At 45.0% G+C, this 25,771-nt stretch overlaps 2 protein-coding genes and 1 long non-coding RNA gene across 3 annotated transcripts; 2 read left to right on the top strand and 1 right to left on the bottom strand.

The window, feature by feature from the left end:
• Positions 1-11: 11 nt before the first annotated feature.
• Positions 12-4,108, top strand: LOC131876853 (uncharacterized). The gene is made up of 16 exons (XM_059222362.1): positions 12-280; positions 372-419; positions 500-534; positions 622-1,024; positions 1,093-1,140; positions 1,229-1,263; positions 1,342-1,744; positions 1,811-1,858; positions 1,946-1,980; positions 2,064-2,466; positions 2,541-2,579; positions 2,643-2,680; positions 2,773-3,220; positions 3,286-3,320; positions 3,423-3,867; positions 3,951-4,108. The coding sequence occupies exons 1-16, from the start codon at positions 12-14 to the stop codon at positions 3,964-3,966; spliced, it is 2,748 nt and encodes a 915-aa protein (XP_059078345.1). The 3' UTR covers positions 3,967-4,108.
• A 945-nt stretch (positions 4,109-5,053) lies between these two features.
• LOC131893338 (uncharacterized) lies at positions 5,054-7,765 on the top strand. Its single transcript, XM_059243337.1, has 2 exons — positions 5,054-5,476; positions 6,017-7,765. The coding sequence occupies exons 1-2, from the start codon at positions 5,054-5,056 to the stop codon at positions 7,763-7,765; spliced, it is 2,172 nt and encodes a 723-aa protein (XP_059099320.1).
• An 11,503-nt stretch (positions 7,766-19,268) lies between these two features.
• LOC131893466 (uncharacterized) lies at positions 19,269-20,672 on the bottom strand. Its single transcript, XR_009374698.1, has 2 exons — positions 20,604-20,672; positions 19,269-20,536 (listed from the first exon to the last, which is right to left on the bottom strand). It is a non-coding gene; the product is annotated as an uncharacterized LOC131893466 (long non-coding RNA).
• Between the last annotated feature and the right edge of the window lie 5,099 nt (positions 20,673-25,771).

Below are 25,771 nucleotides of genomic sequence, written 5' to 3'. Positions count from 1 at the left end.
CCAGGCAAACGATGGTCAAAAGTGTGACAATGCATCCCCGGCTCCGGTTCGAAAGTCGAATAACAAAAGTTGAAATTCGAGTTGGACCATATCAAGTGCCAGGAGTCGCCCAAAACAAGGTGTGCGGTGTGTCCGACAGCACGGTGGACAAAGACAAGAAGCAAGTCGTGTGCAGCCCTGCCCTTATGGGACGTTATATTCAGTTCCGTCGCTTTGACGGCCTCATGGATATCACTGAGCTTGAATTTGATCTAGACACGAAAGCTGGTCTACCGGCTGAGTAAGAATACCAACCTTTGTTTTGCATCACCTACATTTAGCAAAAGAATCCCATGATGTTATTGTTCATCTACTGCGTTTTTTTCTTCCAGCTGCAACGAGTGTCCAGCACTTCCAAATGTTCTGGATAACAAAATCAGGTACAAACTTGCCTTGACATATCCAAATTTACTGTAGTAAGACAAGTCACTAACTCTCTGTTTTCCTTGCTCTTCTTTAGATGTAATGACCCACTTTGCTTGGGCATAAACTATGGTGAGACAAAAGAAAACATTTACTCATTTTTTATAGCCTAGGAGCTACAAATGGTACTCAAAGAAAATCATGCAACATGAATTACAGAGGACAAAGGAGTGGTTACCTCCAACGAACGATTCGAGAAATGTAGCGTTGACAAGCTCTTTGATGGCAAGAAGACAACTGATTCACAAGGCTATGACTATTACTGCTCATGGCCAAACAAAGAACCATGGCTTCAGATCGACCTGACACAAGAAGCCTCCATTCGGAGCGTCACAATTCATCCCCGGAGGACGTATGAGGCTCAAATTAATGATGTTCACATTTACATTGGAAACAACGCCGTTACAAACTTTGCCAAAAACAAACTCTGTGGAACAACAGATTCTGTAATGGACAAGGGTGTTAAGACTGTTACATGCAAGGATGGCCCAGTCAAGGGTCGTTATGTTCAATTCAAGCGAGAGGGTTACATGGACATCACTGAGCTGGAATTTGAATTTGGGTGAGAAAGTCAATGAGAAGTCTGAACTGGTTCATTAGTTGATATCGCTTTGATGTTTTGATTTGCAGGTGCGATAATTGCAAGGTGGACACAAAAGCTGAACTACCCGGCATTAGGTAAAGCACCTTTTTCTTATAAACAATTCCTATGCTGCTGTAGTGTTTTTTGCGAATGCAATGAAGTAAAACCCGACTTTCGTTTCAGTTGTAATGATCCATTGTGTGTCGGTGTTCAATGTGGTAAGCAAATTTGCAATACTTTAAAGCGCTCTTAAGTCATCAGTCAATCGGGAAATTTGTGTTTAAATGTTTCTCCAGACAAAAAGGCTGTGGGCAAGTCCAATAAGAGATGGCCTGAATGCGGGGTGGACAAGCTATTTGACGGCAAGAAGACAGCTGATTCCCCAGACTACGACTACTACTGCTCATGGCCAAATGAAGAGCCATGGCTTCAGATTGACCTGACACAAGAAGCCTCCATCAGGAGTGTCACAATTCATCCCCGCAAGAATTTCGAAACTCGAATCACTAATGTTCAAGTTTACATTGGAAACAATGCAATTGCGAATGTTGCCAAAAACAAGCTTTGTGGAACGACAGACTCTGTCATGGACAAGGGTGTTAAGACTGTTACATGCAAGGATGGCCCAGTCAAGGGTCGCTTTGATCAATTCAAGCGAGAGGGTGTCATGGACATCACTGAGCTGGAATTTGACTTTGGGTAAAAAGAGTAAATATTTTTATGCGCAAGGGTTTTAACATATTTGTCACTTTTTATCTACTTAAGATGCAATGATTGCAAGTTACCCACCAAGGAAATATTGCCCGCCCTGAGGTGAGAGACATTATATCAAGAACCTGTCTTGGGCATTGGACACATTTAATTTGTTTAATATCGTGATATGTCTTTGTTATTCCATAGCTGTGATGATCCATTGTGCAGTGGTGCTGGCATTGGTACGCTTACTGATTCCTGACAAACATAGACTAGAAAGGTGTCATCATGGTTCATATTTGTTGTGTTCCTCGTTGTTTTGCAGAAGAAAATGCCCTGGGCAGATCTAATAAGAGATGGCCTCGATGTGGAGTGGACAAGCTGTTTGATGGCAAGAAGACAGCCGATTCACCAAGCTATGAATACTACTGCTCATGGCCAAATGAAGAACCATGGCTTCAGATTGACCTGACAAGAGTCACATCAATCCGCGGAGTCACTATTTACCCACGTAAAAACTATGAAAGCCGAATTACAAATGTAGTCATTCGCATCGGAGCATTTGGCTTAGCTGGCATTGCTAAGAACAAACTCTGTGGCAGCAGTGATGACGTATTGGACAAAGGCTTCAAGACTGTCATTTGCAATGATGGTCCGATTCAGGGTCGCTATGTTCATTTTAAACGTGCTGGAATCATGGACATCACTGAGCTGGAATTCAATTTTGGGTGAGTTTCTCACATTTTTCAGAAGAAAAAAATACATGTTTTATGGAATCCTCTCTTTGTCAATGTCAATCTAGTTGCGACGATTGCACCAAGTCTTCAGTGTCTTCTCCGAGGTAAAAGTGCTTCAGGTGATGACAAATGCCTTTCTCACTTACACTCATTCATAATCTTTATAGCTGTGGCGGCGTAGATCGATGCTCCGGAGTGAACTACAGTAAGGGCAAAAGTTAAAATGCAAAATTCAAAGGAATCAAGGATGACACGTGAAAGTTAAAAGAGATTCATGAAATAGCACAATCGTTTCAGAGAGGAATGCCTGGGTAACGTCAAACAGAGTTGCAGCGGGCAGCAGCCTTGGTCACCTCTTTGACGGTCGAACCCGTGACAATTCACCAGCCACGTTCGACTACACCTCTACAAGTCAAAACCATCCGTGGGTGCAAATTGACCTCCGTCGTCAGACCACGATCCGAAGTGTAACTCTGTATGTCCGAGCCAACTTGGAGGGCAAGATTAACAACGTGCAGGTCCGAGTAGGGAACAAACCCACCCATACTCAAGCAGGAGGAGCATTGCTTTATGGCAATGCCTTGTGTGGTACAACCAATGCAAACACCATTTATAGCTCCAAGCAAGTCACTTGTTCCCCTCATCGTTACGGAAGATACATCACCATCCAACGCAGCACTCAAGGTCTTTTGTCCTTTACCGAAGTCTCCATTGACCTAGATGACACTGTTGGCGTTCCTCAAGAGTAAGGGTCCACTTAAGAGCATGCATGTCTTCAAGTAGATTACCATGGTGTCGTTTTCATTACAGATGCTTTGCTGACAATTGCGATATTTGGGATTACAGTGAGTTCATACTCCTGCCACTTACTCAGCCATCATGTTTCTTTTGAAGCTTTTTGAAAAAAAAAACAAATAATTTTCAATATCTTTTAAATTTTATTTTAGCCACGTCCGCGGTGGTTACCTCCAACAACTTGAGGCCTGGTTGCACCCGAACCAACCTGTTTGATGGTCGCACAAGGCAAAACTCTCCAAACTACAAGTTTTTCTGCACCAACAATTACAACTACCCGTGGGTCCAGATTGACCTCAAGCAAGGGCGCACCCTTCGTTCCGTCACCATTCATCCACGAAAGGATTTTGAATTCAGAATCACTAACCTACAAGTGCGCATTGGAAACACCCCCGCCTCTGGAACTCCGTTGAATGCGCTCCTCACGCATAACGCCTTGTGCGGCACAACCAAACTTGATACAGTTGCTGAATCTCAACGACTAACTTGTCCTTCTGGCCAAAATGGGCGGTATATCACGCTACAGCGTCAATTCCGTGGCAACCTTGATATCACTGAGGTTGTTTTGGACTTGGATTCTGCTGGGCGCCCAGCATGGTAAGCAAATTTCAATTCATGGCAATTCACACCACCTCATGATGGTGCTTTTCACCTCTTTGATCCATTCTCTTGCTCATTAGGTGTCCATCAAATTGAGATTATGCTGATGATTAGAGGAAAATCTGACTAGAATGATAGGATGCGAATCTCCCAATGGTAAAACAAGATTTTAAATCTAATGTTTTGACTGATTGCCCCATTGACTGACCTCAACGTAAAACAATAAAGATATATTCCATAAGCATTCGTCAAGAGCAAGACCTTTTTTTGCGTTGATGTGATTGGAAGTACTAGCTTCCGTTCTTTCTCTAGTGCTCATTCCCACCGATAAGTAACTGATATTCCTTTCACGTGTTTTTTTCCATTCCTTCGTTCTATGTGTTCATGGTGCTATTCAAGTTTCTGCCATTTATATCGTTGCTTTACTCAAAAGACACTTAGCTGAACAATCAACTTGTACAGAGTTAGCATAATGGTACTATCTCTGGACTAAAGAGAAACTAATTATGTTTACTTAGCCGTGGCACTTTTACGTTATTTGTAGTTTCAATGAACAAGAGCTCTCAAAAAAAGGTTGCTTTGTTCTTTTGTGCTTAAGAATGAACTCTGTAGTACAAGAACAGAACAAAGGGTAAAAAGGTATTGGGAAGGAAAGATAAGCATAATAATTACGAAACTTCATAAAAGACGTGACACTTTTCACCAAAAGAGGAAAGAAAAGATCGGTGTTGGTTACAAAGTGCAAGGCCGAACGCTTATGTTCTCCCCTGGTAAAGCCAATCGACTGATGTGCCTGCTGACAATGGATCGCGACGAAAGTCGCAAGTTTACTGAGCAAATCAGATTGTCTTTCCCATGATGAAGGCTCTCGACTCGAGCCATCTTCCACTCAATTCTTCCAATGTTATTGTTATCGCCGAATTGCAGACCCGACACCCTGATTTGTGACCCAACCTTTTGTCACCCTGATGTAATGCTGTCGAAAGTTTTTGTCGTTTCCTGAGTCTACAAAGCCTCATGGTCGAGGGTTAAGAATTAAAACCTAATTTATGTATCCTATAAATTCGAGTCTTTAATCAACCTTCGGTTAGAGCGTCCTGTAGGTCCAGAAGAACGTTCGTTGGAATCTACATTCGTTTTAATTCTTCATCCTTCGGGAAGCGGATGATTGGACTACTTCACAATGGAGGTGTCAAATAAGGAACTTTTGGCCATGATCCGAAGTCAAGAGAGGCTTGAGAAGTTGTTGGGAGAGAAGGATGAGCCCGTAACAGAAGCGAAGAGGGAGATAAGGCAATTTCAAGCGCTCCTCATTCAATTGGAGAAATCGACTCAGAACTTGACCCCTCAGTCCAAAGAAGAAGCATATATTCTTACCAAATGGTGCGAAACCCACATCGACCCGAAAGTTCAGTTCGTTCGACTAGCTGAGGGCCTAATAGAAAATATGGAAATTGAGGCTTCAGATAGTGTATCCAACGTTTTGCGTCTTGCATTTGAGGCAGATCGAGACCACGACTCCATTCCATCCATATCCAGAGACAATATCATTAGAGATAACTTGTCCCAACCATCAGACGTGTCTCAGCAATCAAAAATGTCCAAGGTAAACTCCCAGGCAACCGTGCGCATCGAAGCCGAGCTCAAGCTCAGGGATCTAGAGCTAAGACAAATTTTCCTGAAGGAGGCAAGGCTATTGGAGGGTGAACGGAGGAGAATCGAGCAATGAAAACACGATCTAGAACATCAAATGGAAATGGAGCAGGAGTGGTCCAAGAGATTGGAAAAAGAACGTCTTCAAATGCTTGACGGTGACCAAGGAAATTTCCTAACTAGTAAGAAGCCCCCAATCACCATCAAGGCGTTACGTCCACAACCTCTGTTTTCAAATGAACCAAAGCCTTCCTCAAGAGTTCATGTTGAGGATATCCTGGATAGAGTCTTAAACCTTCAGCTCCAGTCTTCTCTGCCGAACAGAGACCTGGATAAATTCCACGGCAATATTTTAGACTATCGCATCTTCATTCAAGCATTCGAGTCTCAAATCAAGAAGAAGACAACAAACGATGAAGACCGACTTGGCTTTCTCTTGCAATTTACCGGGGGCGAAGCGCACAATTTAATTCGTCCATGCGTTCACATGCAGCCGTCTGATGGGTATAAAGAGGCCAAACGTCTACTTCAACGGGAATTTGGAAACAACTTCAGAATCACGTCAGCGTATAAAAGCCAGCTAGACAACTGGCCCTCTGTCCAGGAAGATCCGGAGGAAATGAAGAGATTTTCAATCATTCTGCAACAATGTCAAACTGCAATGAACGACCTAGGAACCCTGGCAACATTGAGCGACCCGGATGCTTTGGACAAACTTATGGCTAAATTACCGAATTCATGCCAGTCAATGTGGAGACGAAAGGTGATGTCGATCGAAAACAATGATGAACGAGAGGCGACCTTCAGCAACTTTGTGTATATGGTACAGCAAGTGTCGGACGAGTGGAACCATCCAGTGTTTGGACTTAAGAGGAGAGGTTTCGAGACGTCCCGGAAGAATCTATCTCTAGCAACACTAAATGACTTGAGGAGTGAGAATCTCAGCGTTGACTTGTGTTTATTCTGCAGTGCTGGACACGACATGAGTGACTGCGAGGCTGCTATGAGTTTAAACTTGGAGGAACGAAAAGAAAAGTTGCAGGGTAGATGCTTCGGATGCTTACACACTGGTCATTGGGCTAGAACCTGCAGGCAACGAAGCAGATGTCGAAAATGTAAAAGGAGGCACCCCACCATTCTGCACTGGGACGAAGCACAAGGCAACGAGCGGGTCGTTCCCCTCTCATCTCTGGCTGGGGCTCCCCCATCTCCGGGCGGTCCCGAGGACATTAGTGTAGATGTCCGTAGTGTGCACGCTATCAAAGAAAAGAAAGACGGTCCCTCCATTGCTGTTGCTCTCGTGCCTGTACGAATTCGCCAAGTCGGCAGTAGCAAAGAGATCGTGACGTATGCCGCGCAAGATCCCTACAGCACCGATACGTTTGTAAAGGAAGACGTTGTCAAAGCACTGGGCTTGACAGGAAGACCCGTTCAAATCGCCTTGACCACTATGGAACGTCGCGACAGCCCTTGGTCGTCCAGTGTCATAGAGGGTCTGCAGGTGTTAGACATGGAAGAGACCCACGTCATTGACCTGCCACCGTCCTTTAGCCACCGAGAATTGCCCGTAACGAAGGAGGATATCCCGACAAAACGTCAAGCAGAAGCCTGGCCACATCTAGAAAATATCCCCTTCAACTACTCAGATTCGGACGTCGGGATTTTGATTGGAATGAACGCCCCTAGGGCTTTACGACCCCTACGGTTGGTCTTGCGCAATGATGACGAACCGTACGCCGTACAGACCAAGTTGGGTTGGACTGTTCATGGACCTATTAGTGGAGGAAGGAGCAATAAAAAAGTGAATCCAATAAAGGTCAGAACCGAGGCTGACCAGGATATGGTCTTGAGATTGTTTGAAGCCGATTTTCCCGACGCCATCGGAGGTCACAAACGGGGCCGATCAATCGAGGACAAGCTGTGGGAATCAAAGGTTGAGAGTAGTATCTGCGTTAAAGATGGCCATTATCAGATCGCCTTACCCTTTAGAAATGACAAACCTCAAATGCCAAACAACAAGATGCAAGTGCTACGAAGAGCTAATCATTTGGCGAAGAAATTCGAAGGCGACGCACAATTCAAAAGGAAGTATGTGGAATCCGTCGAAAAAATGATCCACAAGAAATACGCAGAGAAGATTCCCACGAACGAGAATCCCGAGCTTGGCCATTCTTACTTCATTCCACATCATGGCGTTACACATCCAAGAAAACATGGAGAAATCAGGGAGGGTCGTGTTTGATTGCTCTGCCAAGTACAAAGATGTGTCTTTGAATTCTGAATTGCTACAAGGACCCGATTTAACCAACAGTTTAGGTGGTGTCCTCATGAGATTTCGGCAGGAGCCAGTGGCATTGGTGGGAGATATCGAGGCCATGTTCTATCAAGTTCGGGTCCCTGAAGATGATAGAAACTATCTGAAGTTTGTCTGGTGGCCAAACGGTGATACATCAAGAAGATTAGAGGAATATCGCCTCTCCGTACACTTGTTTGGCGCAACAAGTTCTCCTAGTTGTGCCAACTTTGCGCTGAGAAGGATAGCAAAAGATTGGGCCAATGACTTCAGCGAACAAGCAACAACAACTGTGATGAAAAACTTCTATGTCGACGATCTACTTAAGTCAGTGCCAACAGTAGATGATGCCCAACAACTTCGGAAGGAGCTGATTGAATTGTGCTCCCGTGGTGGTTTCAAACTAACAAAGTTTAGCTCCAACGTGAGTGCCCTTGTAAATCAATGGGATGAAAGCGAAAAATCAAAATCGATGCTGAAGCTGGGTTTAGGCCAGTCACAAGTTGTAGATAGAACATTGGGCGTATCATGGGATGTCCTGAAAGATTCCTTTTGCTTTTCGAATCCCACTAATGTGTCCACATCAACTCGCCGGGAACTGCTATCTTCTATCAGCTCGGTTTTTGATCCCATGGGTATCATTGCCCCAGTCTTTCTTCCCGCAAGATTGGTCTTCCGAAATTGTTGTATGGTCAAGACGTTGGATTGGGATGACTTACTGCCCATGGATCTGGTGAAACCTATGAGAAGATGGATATCCGAACTGCATGCCCTGACCAGTGTGATACTGCCTCGTTGTTACAAGCCCAAAGAGTTTGGAAAGGTTACACAGGCTCAATTACACCATTTCTCAGATGCAAGCGAAAAGGGATACGCAAGTGTGACATATATCCGGCTTGAAAACCGTAATGGTGATGTTGCGGTGTCATTCGTTGGCGGAAAGGTTCGTGTGGCACCAATCAAAACAATCTCTATCCCTAGATTGGAGCTAGCTGCCGCCGTCCTCTCTGTTAAGCAAGACAGCTCCGTCCGTGCCGAATTGGAATATGACGTTGGCAAAAGAACGTTTTGGACCGACAGCTCTACTGTTTTGAAGTACATTGCAAATCAAGATAGACGGTTCCATACATTCGTAGCGAAAAGAGTAGCAATCATTCAAGAGGCAAACACGGAAGATCAGTGGAGATTTATTCCAACCTCGATGAACCCTGCAGACGATGGCTCAAGAGGTCTGTCAGCCTTTGCCCTGGTCAATTCCTCTAGATGGCTATGGGGCCCCGAATTCTTAAATCATTGTTCCTCGGAGTGGCCAGAACAATTACCCATTTCCGGATTAACAGACAATGACAAAAATGTGAAGAAATCAGTGCAAGTGCGTGAGTCCAAGACCAATGCTAACGGATTTATGGAAAGTCTTGCATTACGTTGTTCATCAATGAAAAAGCTGAAACAAGTAGTTCGGCTCATGCTTGAAATCCTGAACAAAATGGCCCGAAGAGCCATCTTTAACACTTCAGAGGATTCTACAAGCAAACTAATTTTTACGTGCGTACAAAGAGAATTCTTTCAAGAAGAGATCAACGACCTGTCAATAAGAGGAAGTGTCGGGCGTTCAAGTGCTTTGACAAAAGTGTCTCCAATTGTGTATGAAAATCTCATCAGAGCAGGAGGTCGGCTGATGAACGCGGAAATCCCATTCGAATTCAAGCACCCAATCGTTCTTCCCGGCAACTCAAGAGTATCCCGACTTCTAGTTCAAGCAGCTCATCGCGAATGTGGCCATCTTGGTCGAGAGTCCGTGCTTTCTGCCCTACGACAAAGATTGTGGATTCTCCGAGCAAATGCGTTGGTCCGAAGTGAAGTGGGAAGTTGCGTGATATGTCGAAAGGTTAAGGCCAAGGCTCTTCAACAAATCATGGCAAATTTGCCACAAGATCGTGTTACCCCATGCCTACCTTTCGAAAATTCGGGAACAGATTATTTTGGACCCTTCATGGTGAGGCGTGGTCGGTCCTTGGAAAAACGTTACGGAGTGATATTCACATGCCCAGCCACCCGTGCAGTCCATTTCGAGGTGGCCCACACCCTTGGAACGGACTCTTGTATCAACGCTCTTAGGCGAATGATGGCCAGAAGAGGCCGTGTGAAGCTTCTACGCTTCGATAACGGAACCAATTTCCACGGTGCCGAGATAGAACTCAGAAAAGCCGTCGAACAGCTACAGAAAGAAGGAATCGAGGATGCCGTGAAACTCTTAGAAATTCAATGGAAATTCAACCCACCTGGTGCCTCTCATCATGGAGGCGTCTGGGAGCGAAACATTCGAACTGCTCGACAAATTTTGGGAGCCATGCTCAAAGAGCTGCCGCACGCACTGACGGATGAGAGCTTGTGCACTCTATTGTGTGAAGTCGAGGCTGTGATGAATGGACGCCCCCCTAACCGCCTCCTCAGAAGATCCTTCCGACTTGGAGGCACTGACTCCAAATCACTTACTGCGATTGCGGGGTGGGGTCGAACATCAATTCCCAGACTACAGGCAAGAAAAATTTGTAAGAGATCGATGGAAAAAGATTCAATCTCTGGCTGATCAATTTTGGTCTCGTTGGAAGAAAGAATACTTGAATAATCTACGCTGCAGACAGAAGTGGCAAACAGGTACACCCAATCTAAAAATTAACGACCTCGTTCTGACTGTGGATAACAACCAGCCCCGAAATCAATGGATGATGGGAAGAGTTTTGCAATGCTTCCCAGGTCCTGATGGCAAGGTTCGAGTGGTTAAAATACGAACAAAACAGGGAGTGTACGACCGGCCCATTAACAAACTTTGCCTCTTAGTTGCATCATGATCAATCTCTAGAGAAGAACGGACACGGTGTGTCATTGAGGGGGCAGGGTGTTATCGCCGAATTGCAGACCCGACACCCTGATTTGTGACCCAACCTTTTGTCACCCTGATGTAATGCTGTCGAAAGTTTTTGTCGTTTCCTGAGTCTACCAAGCCTCATGGTCGAGGGTTAAGAATTAAAACCTAATTTATGTATCCTATAAATTCGAGTCTTTAATCAACCTTCGGTTAGAGCGTCCTGTAGGTCCAGAAGAACGTTCGTTGGAATCTACAGTTATCATTGCGAAGTAACCCCATATTTCCAATTGAAAAAGGGGACTCATCTTGTCTGTCCCACTTATTGGTAGGAGCAAGACAGAGAAGGCAATCATTGCGCTACCTCCTTCAAAACGAATTGACCAACATGTATGTGCCTTTGTCGACACATGGCAACAAATTGGGGCTCCTCTTGGCCTTCGATTCGGCCAGGATCCGGCAGGTGGAGAGGGTCTCTTTGGACACGTTGGTGGGCGGGAGTAACAAGAAGTAAGAGGTCACCTTTTGTCACCGAGGCTATAGGTCAATTATTGACTATTGCCTCCAATTCAATGAGGACAGTCTCGAGTTCTTGGGCAATTCAGGTGGTCGAATGAAGGGCAATTTAAAGTATTTAAAGTACCCTCTTTGTAAGCCCCACCATTTGCTCGGTAACTTCATTTGTCCACGGAGCATTGGAGGGTGAAAACTCAAACGCGATCTTGAATCTTGACATTGACATTGATTCCCAATTGATGGTCTTAAAGATTCTCTTCAACTCCTTGTCGACTTCCTTGAAAATCTTCGCATTATTGGAATAGTAGACTTGAGGAACACCTCGCTGGGGCATGAAACGTCAAAATGCCAGGTGCGTTCATTCATGGGGTTAGAAAATCAACTCGGTCAATTTACTAGTCAAATTTCAGTTTCAGCTGAGCCTCTCCGCGGTCTTTTGAAGACCAAAAACGTTTTTATGTGGTTGCCCAAGCATTTCGTGGCTATTGAGTCAGTTAAAGCTGCACTCACATCTCCTTCTGTACTTGCCATGCTTAAGATAGGTACAGAAATTATTCTTCAAAGAGATGTTTCAAACTTAAGAGACTTAGGCGTCGTCCTTTCACAAATTCATGATGAGGCAAGACGCACTTCATCCCAGGCGCTTCGTCCCGTGCTCCGGTGCCAAATGCCGTTGACTTGAATGCCAATGAAGAAGACAATGTCCTGGGAGATCAAACGAATTTGGTAGTTGCAAGCATCCAAGCGTCCATGTCAGATCTTTCCTTGGAAAATTTGGGGAAGATTGCATTTAATTGTCCCAAATATGGTCGTCTGAAATCCGTTGTGGAAAAAGATATGAATGGCAAAATCAATGATGATTATGTCTCCCTTTTCAAGAAAGCCTCTAACGAGCTTTCTGTGCATGGATCTTTAGTTTTCCAACGGGCATGTATCGTCATCTCTCCACCTGCAATAACAGATGTCTTTTCATAACTTCATTCTAGTCATCAGGGTGTTGGGAGAACTTTGCCACAATGGGTGTGCCCAATGTGAGTGGATAATGGGACTCAATTTGCGTCCTCCACGACTCGGGACTTTTTCCAAAAGTGGGGTATAGTATGGAGGCCTTCGTCTCCTCATCACCCTCAGTCTATAGCATGTTGAAACGAATGTGAAGAGCCTGAAACATCTCCTGGCTCAATGTGGGGGAGAATGGGGGTCTGACGACTTCTCTTAGAACTTTGGAATGCTCTGCGCGCTGACGGATTATCTCCGGCCTAGAATCTTTTTGGACAACCTTTACGTTCGACATTATTTGTTCATCGACGTGCCTTTCTTCCCGAGTTTCAGGTTCAATCGTACATGGCTGACGTTAAACGTCTTTGCGATGATCGACTTTGGAAAGCCTACTATGATTGAACCTCCTGTGTCCGCATGAAGGTGCCTGTGGGCCAGAAAGTCTTGGTTCAGGATTCAACGACACGTTAATGGGATAGATTGGCCATCGTTGTTGAGAACAAATCCCCACGACGATATCTCTTGCCTTTTCCCTTTGGCCGATGGATGGAACGGAATTTGTGGTACCTTCAACAAACTACTCGAGGAATTCTTGATTGTGGTTCTGATCGATCTGATGATGAAACGCCGGCTGATGTGCCCCTGAGACGGAGTGGACGAGATAGATATCCACCAGATAGTTGGCAAGCGTGAAGAGTCAAAACATCATCTATATCTATTTTTTATCATCATGTGCACTAATCTTTGTTGTCAATCTTAATCGCCCATTCTTAAAGTGGAGTTGGAGATATTTGATGTTCTCATGTGAGTCAAGGAGCTGATTGTTCACTTTTAATGATTGGTTTCATGACAGGTCATTCTCGAATAGAGATCAACCAAAATACATGTTCCCTCTTGTTGGATTATAATTGGACTTATGGGAACAACGAATACACGTGGTAAAATCGATAACTTCACTGGTCTATATTTTTGGGAGCAAACCCAACAACCTTCAGAAGAGAAAGATGCGTAGTCATGAGGATATAACAATTCCCCCCCACCCCCTCCCCCGAAGTACGAAGGGTAGATCAGATGCATGTATCACACAGTGCCATTTTAACGTTCAAAATTGGCGCAAAAGTTTGACTGACCAATCATGATGGATGAAACAAATGGAACGAAAATTAACCAACAATGCAATGAAAACATGGAAGAGATAGAAAATAGTAAATAAAAAAAAAGATAACAAGTGTGATTGTCTCTATGATAGATTCGGAATGGAGAGACGAGGGCTGTTCCACTGAGTGGGACAGAATGAGTGGGCTAGAAAGTTGCAAAATGATGGTAGGTGTTTTGGCAAAGGCCACAACCCGTTTGTTGTTGGTGGAACGAATGCGAGTACTTCGTCGTGGCGGAGGTCGTGGGTCTTGAGGAAGCGTAGGGTAAGAGCCAGCCGTGGAGGACGACCTGGATACGGCCGCATTGGGCGGTCTAGGCTTCTCAGCCGGATCATCTAAAGCTCTAAAATCATTGGTTTGGGTGTCAGAGTTTCTGAATGATTCAATGGACGTTGTTAGGGTGTCTGATGCATCAGGGGATGGGGCTGATATAAACCGTAGGAAGCAACAATTCCGCCGAAAAATTCCACCGGGTGTTTCAATGAGGTATGAGCGGTCGTGAGGCAGGCGTTCAACAACTCGACCCCCCCGGGACCAGTTCTTGTCAATGGGCGACTGGAACAAAACGTGATCCCCTGGGGAAAGGGATACAAGCTCTGAGCCACCGGCGGCCATGGCAGCGGCATCACGAGATTGTTGGCGTGCACTGACGAATTCTGGACAAATTGGGGGGGCGTGTTCCTGAGCATTGGGCCAGCGACTGCGAACATGACGCTCGAAGAACCCATGAGCAAGGCTGAAACCATCAGCCCGAGGAGTCAAGCGCCAGAAGAAAAGTGCCTCTTCTTTTAAATTGACTTTCTTCAGCAGAGACTTCATAGACTTGACGGCTGCCTTGGCCAAACCATTGCTACGGGCATTGTATGAGGAGGAAGTGTCGTGGCGAATGTAGTGTAACTTGCAAAACTCCTCGAATTTTTGGCGGAATTGTGGCCCATTGTCACTTTAAAGCCAAGCTGGAAACCCAAACTCCAAAAACCAACTCAACAAAATGCGACAAATGGTTTCAGTTGTGAGAGAACAAAGACGAGCCACCATGGGAAAACCGCTTAATCGGTCCACCAAAAGAAGGAAAAAAGCTGCGCCCAATTGGATCGGCTCAAACGGTTGAGACGGCAGAGCCTCTAAACAGACAGGACAGCTAGCAATCTTGACTCGGATTTCGTTCGACATATTTGGCCAAGTGTAGAGCTGGCGGGCTAATGTGTAAGTTTTGGTCATTCCAGAATGTGATGAGTGGAGAAGATCAACCACGCAAGACCTAGCCGGTGTGGGAATAAGTAGGCGAGGTCCATGGAGGATCAGATTGCCTTCCAGACGGAGATCATTGAAAATTGACAAAAAATGACTCAGAGACGGGAGTAAATTGCCAGTGCAAACACATTCACAAAGATTGCGATATTCGTCATCTTTGTTGTTTTGTATGAGGGATAAAGCCGGATCAGTCGTGTCGATAGCAGCACACGTCAATATCCAGATCAGAATCGGAAGGGAAAAATGGTGCACGGCTCAAGGCATCGGCAATTAAGTGTGTTTTGCCAGATGACCACTCTACTGCAAAAGTGTACATCACCAAACTTTCGCGAATCCGCTGAAGCCTGTCATTGGACAGTGATGATAAAGGCTTTTCAAAAATTCCAAGAAGGGGACGATGACCGGTTATGACTTTGAATCCTCGAAGGCCGGGGAGGTAAAAATCATACTTTTGAATCGCCCACAGTATTGCGGAGCATTCTAATTCGATGGTAGAATAATTATTCTGTGTCACAGAGAGCGATCGAGAACCACACTGAATCAGCCAAGGATTACCCAACTTATCGCGTTGAATAAGGGCATATCCAAGACCATGAAGCCGCGACGCATCAGTGAGAAGCTCGGTCTTGAAATGTGGGTTGAATGGTGCCATGATTGCTGCTGAGCAAAGAATATCCTTGGCTAGGAGAAACTCAACATCGTGCGCATCAAGCCACACAAAAGCGTTCTTTTTCTTAAGGAGTTCTCGCGTTGCAACCGTGGAGTGTGCCAAATCGGGTAAGAATGAGCCAAGCTGATTTGCTAAGCCTAAGTCCTTTCAAGGACGATACGTAAACGTCGGAAAAGCTCGTCGCGGGAAGGTGCTTGGACAAGCATGTCGTCCACAACTTTCATTAGCCATCCCAAACCGGCGACGGCTGCATCTGTCCAAATATTGAATTCGTCCGAACTTGAATTTAATCCCATAGGGGCTACAGTGTATCGCCATTTACCGCTCGGCAATAAAAACGTGGTCAGCAGCGAACTCTCATGATCCAAAGGCACCTGAAAATAGCCATGCACAGCGTCCAGTTTTGCAAACCACTTCGGATCTGGTCGTACTTGCCTCATGAGATCGTGTGCTGATGAAAATGGGTGAATTGGTCGTTTCACGGCTTTGTTCAGCTGCCTACAATCCGTCACTAATCAAACTCTTTTCCCCCCAGGTTTTTCGACGAAGTGGGCGGGGGATGTCCACTTTGTTGGCTCTGTGCATGGGACAATCACTTTTGCTGAAACGAGTTCTTTGATTAATGAATCAGCCATCGGCTCCAAATGAATTGGGACTTGGCGTGCAGTAGTAACTTGGTATGGCTTGACATCCAAAGACTCGTCAAACCGGATTTTCATCTCAGGACCCCTGATCGTACCTGAGGCCTCGCCCAGAGAATCCACCAAGACATCTGAGAAATCAGCCTTGACATTTTCAACCGTATCAGAAGGATCAAACTGATTCCCTTTCACTCCTCGAATTACGTCAGAAGTTGAAGCTGGGGTTGGAAAATTCTCAGGTACCCTGATCATACCTGAGGCCTCGCCCAGAGAATCCACCAAGACATCTGAGAAATCAGCCTTGACATTTTCAACCATATCAGAAGGATCAAACTGATTCCCTTTCACTCCTCGAATTACGTCAGAAGTTGAAGCTGGGGTTGGAAAATTCTCAGGTAAGATTCCCAAGGCAATGAGATCATGCCAGCTGACCATATTAGGACCAACCAAATCCGGGGACACAATGGCAGATACCGGAACCCAAGGGCTGCCTGATACTAAAACGCCAATGGTCACAGATCCACTATTTCGAATTGCAGATCCGTTGGCAGCTTGCAACAGGGTGGAACTTGGTGTAGGAATCACACCTTTGGGCAACATTGTCCACGGGAGTACAGTGCGAGTTGCTCCCGTGTTGGGTACAGCAAAAGAGATTGGATGTTATTCATGCCAAATTTGCATTTAAGAATCAGAGATGGAGTCGATCGAGGTGATTTGACGTCAACCACTGCCGGAATGACATCCAACAAAGAACTCCTGTCGCCCCGATCGCGATGGTTTGGAGTCGTAGGACGACGGGTATGATTCCGACCTCGACTCTCATCTTGGGAACTATTGCGAGAGCGATTACTGGCAAAAGACGAGTCCTGATCCCGGATTCCATCATGTGAATTGAATCGGCCTCTAGCACGTGATCCAAAGCGTTCCCTAGAACTCGTATGGCGACGACAAAGGCAAGATAGATGTCCAGACTTCCCACATCCGTGACAAATTATTTCCCAAACGGGGCAACGTCCACGATCATGTCCTGTACGCCCGAATCTGTCACACTCTTTCCAATCAGAGACGGATGCCACAACCGATATTGTTGGTACGGCTTGTTCCCGGATTCCACGGGCCGACTCAAAAGCCGGGGCCGTAGCGAAAACCCTCTCCAACGTTGGATCTTGAAGTTCAAGGAGTTTCAGAAAGAGATTGTTGTCGTGGCGGCATGCAAAAATAAATTCAAACATGTGATGTTCGTCAACCGTCATCTTATTCAGTTCGGCCTCATCCCCAAGGAGTCTCAACTGATGGTAATAATCCGTTAATCTTTGCGATTGTTTCTTACAACATTGCTTCCATGCAAGGCGACGGCCAAATAGGGGATGAATTTCCAAATATCGTTCCTACAAGAGGGTAAAACACTCGGGGATGGTGTGATCCACAATGCGATCTGTCATTGTAGTGAGCAATTCACCTTCCAGTCTGGCCAGGAAATAGGCCTGTTGTTCTCTTATCCCAAGGATGCTCATGTTTGATGCTGAATGATATGCCTGAAACGTCTTGATCCCGACCCGCATTTCTGGAGGTGTTGCTTCTAGTGTTAAAAGAGAACGCCTTAAAGCACTAGCCACTCTGAATTGAGCTGGACGATCACTCTGAATTGAGCTGGACGATCAGGCGTGATTGAAGCCTGACCAAGGACTGAAGAAGGTCGTCCTGCAGAGCAAACTGCACGTCCAGCCTCACCGAGTTGTCCCATCAGCTCTTCAAGTTCGGATTCTTGATCGTCTGTAAGCTTTGGTTCTTCAAGGGTAAGTTCTTCATAAAGCTCAGCAATGGTGGCAACCCGTTGCTGCAGACTATTTATAAGACCGTGGAAAAGTTGTCGATCTACATCGTTGCCCGCAGCCACAGTTTCCAAAAACCTCTTTTCACGCGTGAAATTACCTTTGTGCGTCCGGATAGATGCTCTAATGGTCGCCATGGTCATGTCTTAGATCTGGATCCAAACAAATGCGAGGGGTCAGTCGCCCAACAGCCTCGGTTATAGTATGGAGGGCACCAAGAAACACGACCGAAGCAACAGTGATAAATAGGGGAAGGAGGTACTTCCGTTAAAAAACGGCTAACACCAACTGTGCCATGTTGGATTATAGTTGGACTTATGGGAATAACGAATACACGTGGTAAGATCGATAACTTCACTGGTCTATATTTTTGGGAGCAAACCCAACAACCTTCAGAAGAGAAAGATGCGTAGTCATGAGGATATAACACCTCTCTCAAAACCTTGTTCTCGTTTCACGATCATGTGACACGGTTAAGCTAATGTGTGATGTCCTTGAACGGTGTGCCCGTCACGGTCCCACAGTCATCAAAGGGAAGTCGGTCCTGGTTAAATGATTAAATTCTTGGCTATCGAACTTCGCACGGTTTTATTGAGGCTGACCCATCGAAATTGCACGCAGTTTCGGAATTTCCTGCACCTACCACCAAGACTGAACCACGCTCCTTCATGGGACGGGTCAACCAGTTGGTGGATTTAGTCCCCTACTTGCGGATGATCCCCTTTGTGATCTTTTGCGTAAAAGGTCGGAATTTGGATGGTATCCTGACCATTTTCAAAAGTACCCTCGTCTCTGCCCCAGCTTTGGGAATGTTTGATCCCACGTGTGATACCATGCTTCCAACCAATACATTCAGGTTTCATGGTTTGGAATTTATTTTATCAGAACGTCAGAATTACCAATGGAGAGTAATCCAGTGCGGGAGCCATTTCTTGAAAGACTCACAGACTTGCAACGTGGTACTTGAATTGGAGAATCTTGCCATCTTTTGGGCAGATCTTTTCGCAAATGCGTAGTTTACTTCCGTGGTCTTCCCTTTTCACCGCCTTTCCGACCACAAACCATTGGAGCCTTTATTCAATGAAGGCACCCTTGCTGCAATTCTTAACCCTCGTGTTCTCAATTACCGATCTCGGCCGTGTGATTTTTCCTTCGAAGTGAAATTGAGGAAGGGAAAGGAGCAGAAAATTCCCGATGACTTGTCTCGCGCACCAACGACGGACCCTGATGAACAACAAGATCCCAACGAGGATCAGGATGGTGTACAGATTAATGCTATCCTTGAAATATCAAGTGCCGAGGATGATCTCATTTTGAACCACCTGCGCAGGCAAGTCAAAGATGATTCTGACTATCGAGAATCAATTCGTCCATCCAGTCTGATGATTTCAATTGTTGTTAAACCACCACGGTTCATGCGTGCATGACCTTAGCCCAATTACCAAATGCTTTGGTCAAAACGTATGAACCGTGGTGGTTTAACAGTTCAAACATGTTCGTGGCGCACTCTCACAAAAGAAACTAAATCATAATTTATTAAATCATTAATTATAGTTTAAGACAAACTAGAGCCAACGCAAAACATATATCAAGTAATGACGTTAATTAAAAGAAGGGTCAAGATAAGCATGAACACCGGTCCCTTAACTGGCCTTTCCAGGACAGTTACATTCCGAATGCAATCCATAAATCAGTTAAATTCTAATTATCAACCCATCTAATGCCATTGATCAATCCACTAGTAGTCTACTACCAGGGCGGTCCACTGATGCATTCAAGTAGTCTTGAGTCTTCATAATCCATGTCATTGACCTTGTCCATGTTTAGTCAAGCACTTAAATCCAGCTTCTTCCTATGCAAACATTCTTCTTCTTGTTGACCGGCCCCTTTGTCTAAGCTTAGATCCATGGTTATTGGGCGAACAAACATTTTTTCTGGAATAGATGTTTTCATCCCCAATTGAGGGAAAAAAGCCGCGCATGGTGGTCCAATAGCTTCAAACTTCAGTTTTGTTACCAGCTCTGCTTCATAGCAAGTTTTCCCCACAACCGGTCGAGATTCGAATGATTCCAATGCCGATTCTGAAGGACCAGATATCAATGTCGATTCACATGATCGATGTGGATCAAATGGCCTTGACGCAGACTCCAATAGACGCCACGGTAATTCCAGTGGCGGCGGCAGCATTTTCAACAGCTTCAACGTCGGCTCCATCGGCCTCTCTTGAGGTTCCATCGGCCTTGGTTGACGTTCCAATGTCCCCGTCGAATTTCCACCTCCAGATACAACCAAAAGTTTCGATGATGATCGTTTTTCACTCCTATGTTTCAAGTTAATGCGTTCCTTTTTAAGGCTCTCTAGGAGCAGGTCGAGTCGTTTCCTTTCTGCGTTGACCGCCAAATCTTCATCAACCTTTCGATTGACCTCTTCCAATATTTGTCAAATACAAGCAGCTCTTGGAGGAGTGATAGTCAGCAACTTTACTTCCAACAGCTTTTCAATTATTTTCCTCTTCTTCACTAACCAATCCAATTCACTCGATGGGCTTTCCAGATGCCCATCCAACTCAAAGCCACAATTGAGTTTCATTGTGATGACAACAGCTATGTTTAGTCTGGTGGTAAGTATCCCCGCCTGTCACGCGGGAGACCGGGGTTTGATTCCCCGACGGGGAGCCATGCCGAAACTATAAAGAACACCCTCTGTGTGTTCCTAGAATTCTATCTGGTTCTCTAAACCCGTCTATCAAAGATCCAACACCAATGACGTTACCTTTTGACGGTTTCTATTTAAAGCAAAGGACATACTTATAAGCAAAGACAGAATTAATAATCATCATAAAATAAACATACCGACAAATCCAGAGCAATAATCAAGTCAAGAGTTAAAGTGGCCTCCTTCCAATCACCCATTCACAGCACAACTAAGTACACATGACTCCAAGCTCATTGCTCAGGTGAGTGTACCAAGGGGGTGGCTAAAAACAGATCAAATAAAATCGGCAATTATCTGCCTTTACAATTGTGTTCCCAACGGTTATGTGCAATTCTTCCAGAAGTTGTTGTTTCATGAATTGTCGGTCGGAACTGATTTGGTTCCAGGAGTAAATCGAATCGGCATCCCTCCCCATGCAGTCAAGGTTGTACTTCAATGTCTTCATGCTAGCCATCAAGGCTTGGAAAAGACTAAACGTCGAGCTAGACAAACAGTTTGCTGGCCTGGATTTGACAATGATAGTACCACGACCGTGGAAACATGTGCATATTGCCAAACCTACCGTTCTTCTCATGTCTCAGAGGCCATGGAACAAGATCCAATGCCTACCCGTGCTTTTGACGTTGGCACGAGTGGTTTATTTCTTCTTGGATCAAATCACTCTCTCGTGTATGCCGAACGAAATTCTGGATTTCCCATGTTGGCAAAATTCGCGGATGCTCCCAACTCAAGCGATGTCATGAAATTATTTAGGGGACTTTTCTCCTTGATTGGAACTCCTAGGATATTACGATTAGACAATATCGTATACTCACTATCGATCTGAATAGATGTAGAACTTTTTGCGTGATTGGGGCGGGATATGGAAACCATCCTCTCCATATCATTCCAAGAGTAATGACCACGCTGAGGTGTCAGTTGAGATTGTGAAACGCTTACTTCAGAAAACTGTCGGAGACTTGAATGCCTAATCAATTCAGTCTGGTCTCATTGAGTTTCGCAATTCGCCTCATGACGATGAACTTTCGCCCGCTCAGAGCGTCTTTGGCAAAGCTTTGCAGTTACTTGTTCTGGCCAATTGGCGTTCCTTTGACCCTGAATGGCACAAGAACACTGAGGAAGCCGACAAGAAACGTCTACAGGCTAACGAGAATTGGAAATACTGTTATGATTGTTCCACTCTCTTCAATATCGTCTGGAAGCCGTGTTCTTGTCCAAGATCCCACATCACTTCAATGGAAGACGGTTGCAAATGCTGTTGAGACAGAAGACAACCGCCGCTTTAGACTAAGACTCCCGTCTGGCCGTGTTTTAGGGCGGAATCGGAAATTTCTCCGTCTCCTGGAACCATGTGATAGGGATGAACGTAACGACAATAATTCTACCAATGAAACCTTTGTCCGTCCTCTCTCTCCGTAGAAGTCCTTTTCAACATGTATGTATCCAACCTGCCCGAAGTCCTCAAGCACCAAGACCCCACAATCAACCATTTCAACTGGTTTTCTTGGCTGATTTAGCCGTGGAGTTGCATAAGGTCATTAGTGCGCTCCACATTTATTGCCAAGAGTTGCCTTCAAGTTAAAACCATCAAAACAAAGGCCATGGTTTTCCATAAATCTCACCACCTTCCATATCCACAACAGTCCGATTGAAGTCATCAATATTTTTACTTTTGTCGGTTCGACATTCTCAACCCAACTCTCCTTCACCAACCATCTCAAGTCATGAAAAGTCAAAGCCAGAGCCAGGATTGAACACATGTACAATAAATAACCTTCCCACCAAAACCCTTCTCCTTCAAATATAGCTCATCCAGACTTACTTCATCCCAATCTTCCTTTACAGTCTACGCTTTTGGCTACACAACTCTTTCCAATGCGGCCTCCAATCCGGCGTCAAATCCGGCCTCCAATCCGGCCTCCAATCCACCAATGCCTCCTTATCCAAGTTCAAGCAAATGGCATCTCTTCATTCCCCAATATGCCGGCAATGTCTGAACACATTTTCTTTGCAAAACAGACCCCCCTTAGAATCAGGTAGACGAGCTTAGAGTCCAACAGTGTTGGGATCCTGACCTTTCCGGGAGGGATGTCCTTATACTAGTTGTCCTTCCCAGTCAAGGACTCAGCAACACCATATTGTCCGTGGCCCAACCCCCCATCATAATATTGACGGTCGCGCACCTTGGTCCGGCTCCTACCAAATGCCATCAACGACAAGAGCTAATCAAGGATGTGCTTATTCTTGCCCTCTCACTCTTTTGCAATAATCAAGATTTTCATCATCTTCATTCTTTACCTCAACCCAACTGTTCATGCACTCTTTGTGATTCCCCTCTTAACTGGGATTTCACATTCTAGTCAGTTACTTTATCATTCTGACCATTTCACTTTATTACTCAAAAATCCATGTCTGGCTCAAAGTGCTCATCTGTTTGCATTCATGTGGAAAGGTGCATTGACCAAATGAAGTGATACAAGATTCTCGACTTCATCCCTCAAAACCTCTTGCAGCACAATAAGTAGTCTCTGGTTGACACAAGATTCCGGTTAAGATGGAGGACGACTGCCCTGAGAGTCTCCTTTGATTAGACTTTGCTCATGAATGAGGAAGTGACCTGTGACCTGTGACCGGCAAAGACAAGATCAAAACAGAGGTTTCGTCACCGTCTTTCTCAAAAGGTTGAGTTTGACCTCAGCTTGCAGGCCCATATTGCTTTTTTCTTCTAATACTCTTGGTCCGGGGTCAATTTGGGATTGAGAGCCCATGGGCTAGCTAAGGTAACAATGGTCGTTGAATCAGTCAATCGACCAATATGGCTGCACGTCATAAGGTCTCATCACGGGGTTATTCAGAAGTTACTGGTTCATCAAAGGAACGTTCCATCCGGCGTAATATACCTGTCTTACCGTGACCATCGATTTTCATGATGAGGGCTAGTTCGATATCATGATACGTGCTGATTTCATGCTCAACGAGTTCAAGTTTTCTACGAAATAGAACAAGGCTAACATGGACATGGGTGGGCCTGGTTTAAAAAGTTTAATTAAAGTCTATACAGTGAGCCAGATGAGCGTTTTGATGAGAAAACCACCCGATCTATTTCTTAGCCTGATGATTTGGTTCAGATGCCATAAGATACACCAACCAGAGACGAAGAAAGAGAGAGACGCCATCTCACTCGATAGAGCAACAGGCTCTGTGTCATTGCTTAGTTCGCGAGACCAACGCAATTGAGGAAAAAAGGAAGCTCTTAATATTTGCCAGAAGTTTGAAACATCGGTGTTGTGATTTTGTGCCCTAGAATGGGTAATGTGATTTGATATCATCGATATCGTCGACCACTTGGCTTGTAACCTCTGGACGATGCACTATGCATATGTAGTAAGATGACAATTACAGGGCAAGTTGAGCTACGTACGGTGTACTGTTGCAAGAAAAGCGAATTCGACGAAGTAACCATAGAGCTCATGTGGATGGTCAATGTGGTCAACTCCGGGGCAAATTGGTGGAAAACGTTCAGACAGCGAAGCGAAGTCCACACAATAGAGCTGAATACTTAAGTGATAGATGGGCTTTTGAACTCGACTTTTTGTGAGCTTTCTGGAGATGAAAGTAACTAGGGGTTTGGTGTCATTGGGCAATATGTGCATGCCATAATTCCACGACCGGTGGTGATAGCAAAACGGGAGATCCGGCTGAGGTACGAACAACATCGTATTGGTAACAAACATTTGCTTCAAAGAAACAATAGCATTGTTGTAGTTGCTTCTCCAAGGGGAGTACCTTTGACATTGAAGCTCGATATCAGGCTTCAATTTGGGGGATGAATGAGGATATTTTTGATTGGCCACGCTTCTAATGATGTCACACCAAACAGTCAAAAAAAGGGCCAAGGACGGGTACGACGACTAAATCTTTGCTCCAACTGGATGTTGAAAATTAATATCTCCGTATCAGTGGCAAATCAATATTAAGGAACCGTTCCACTCCCTCGTCGTTACTGGCATTGTTGCATAGATAATAGACGGAAGATGTGCCAATGGCTTTAACGCCAAGGTGAGAAGTCCGCCAGAACCTACATCCAATGGAAAATGGCTTGTGGCTTTCAATGTACTTTTGGGGTGTAAAACGTTGACGTTCATAGATTGGCCAATGAATTGGCTTGACTAGATGACAGAAGCCAGGAGCTGGCCGGAATGTAGGTAAAAAATGGACTCCACCAAAAGGAAGACAATAATTTCCACATTCGTCAATAATTCTATCAATGCGGTATGCGATCCACAATTATGACATTAGTTAGATATCATTATCATGTCAAATGGAGATGGAAAGCCACAAGAACGGAAGAAGGGACTCGGGAGATCAATTTATAAGAGCAGAAATGGGCTGCCAGCGTACAAATCGTCCTCTATGTAGTGGAGAAAAAAAGTTGATTCTGCAAAGAGCACATGAAACATATTTTGTTGTTTTGGGTGCAGGAAAATTCTCTCTACAAGCCCCTAATGTTGTTGACAAACGGCACCACGAGTAGACGTTTTGGACATCGGAATTACCACCTCCATACTCGGAACAGACGAAAAACCATACGTTACCCGACATGTTTTTGTTCCGTGCGTTTGGACAAGCCAACCTGGCTGTTTGGGAAGGAAAAGCCCAATCCAGGTGTTTGGAGTACATCAAAGGATATCAAAGAGCCTAAACAGGGGGATTTGATGGTGATCCTCGTCAACCATTTTGTGGTGCACACCATTGAATTGTTTAAACCCCACAATTGAGCACCAGAGGGTAGAGAAGAGTCGGAAGCCTAATTTTCACAAGGAACATCATTGTCGTATTGGAGCAACTTTTCCACATAGAACCTCATGATGGAATGGAACCACTTTTCCTTCCAGGAGAAAAGTCATTGTTGGGAAGGAGCGACTTTTCCACGAGGAACATCATTGTTGGGTTGAAGCCACTTTCCACAAGGAACAACATTGTTGGTTAGGAGCCACTTTTCCAAAAGGAGCATCATTGTTGGGTAGGAGCCACTTTTCCTCAAGGAACAACATTGCTGGGTAGGAGCAAATTTTCCACAAGGAACATCATTGTTGGGTAGAAGCCACTCTCCACAAGAAGCATCATTGTTGGTTAGAAGCCACTTTTCTACAAGGAACTTCATTGATGGGTGAGAGCCTTGTTTCCACAAGGAACATCATAGTTGGGTTGGAGCCACTTTCCACAAGGAACAACATTGTTACATTGGAATCATTTTCCACAAGGAACATCATAATTGGGTAGTAGCCACTGTCCACGAGGAACA

The sequence above is a fragment of the Tigriopus californicus genome, chromosome 2, assembly GCF_007210705.1.
Source record: "Tigriopus californicus strain San Diego chromosome 2, Tcal_SD_v2.1, whole genome shotgun sequence".
In the NCBI taxonomy this organism is placed as follows: Eukaryota; Metazoa; Arthropoda; class Copepoda; order Harpacticoida; family Harpacticidae; genus Tigriopus; species Tigriopus californicus.
Note: the sequence above shows the minus strand (reverse complement) of the source record. Positions and strands in the feature narration are given on the sequence as shown.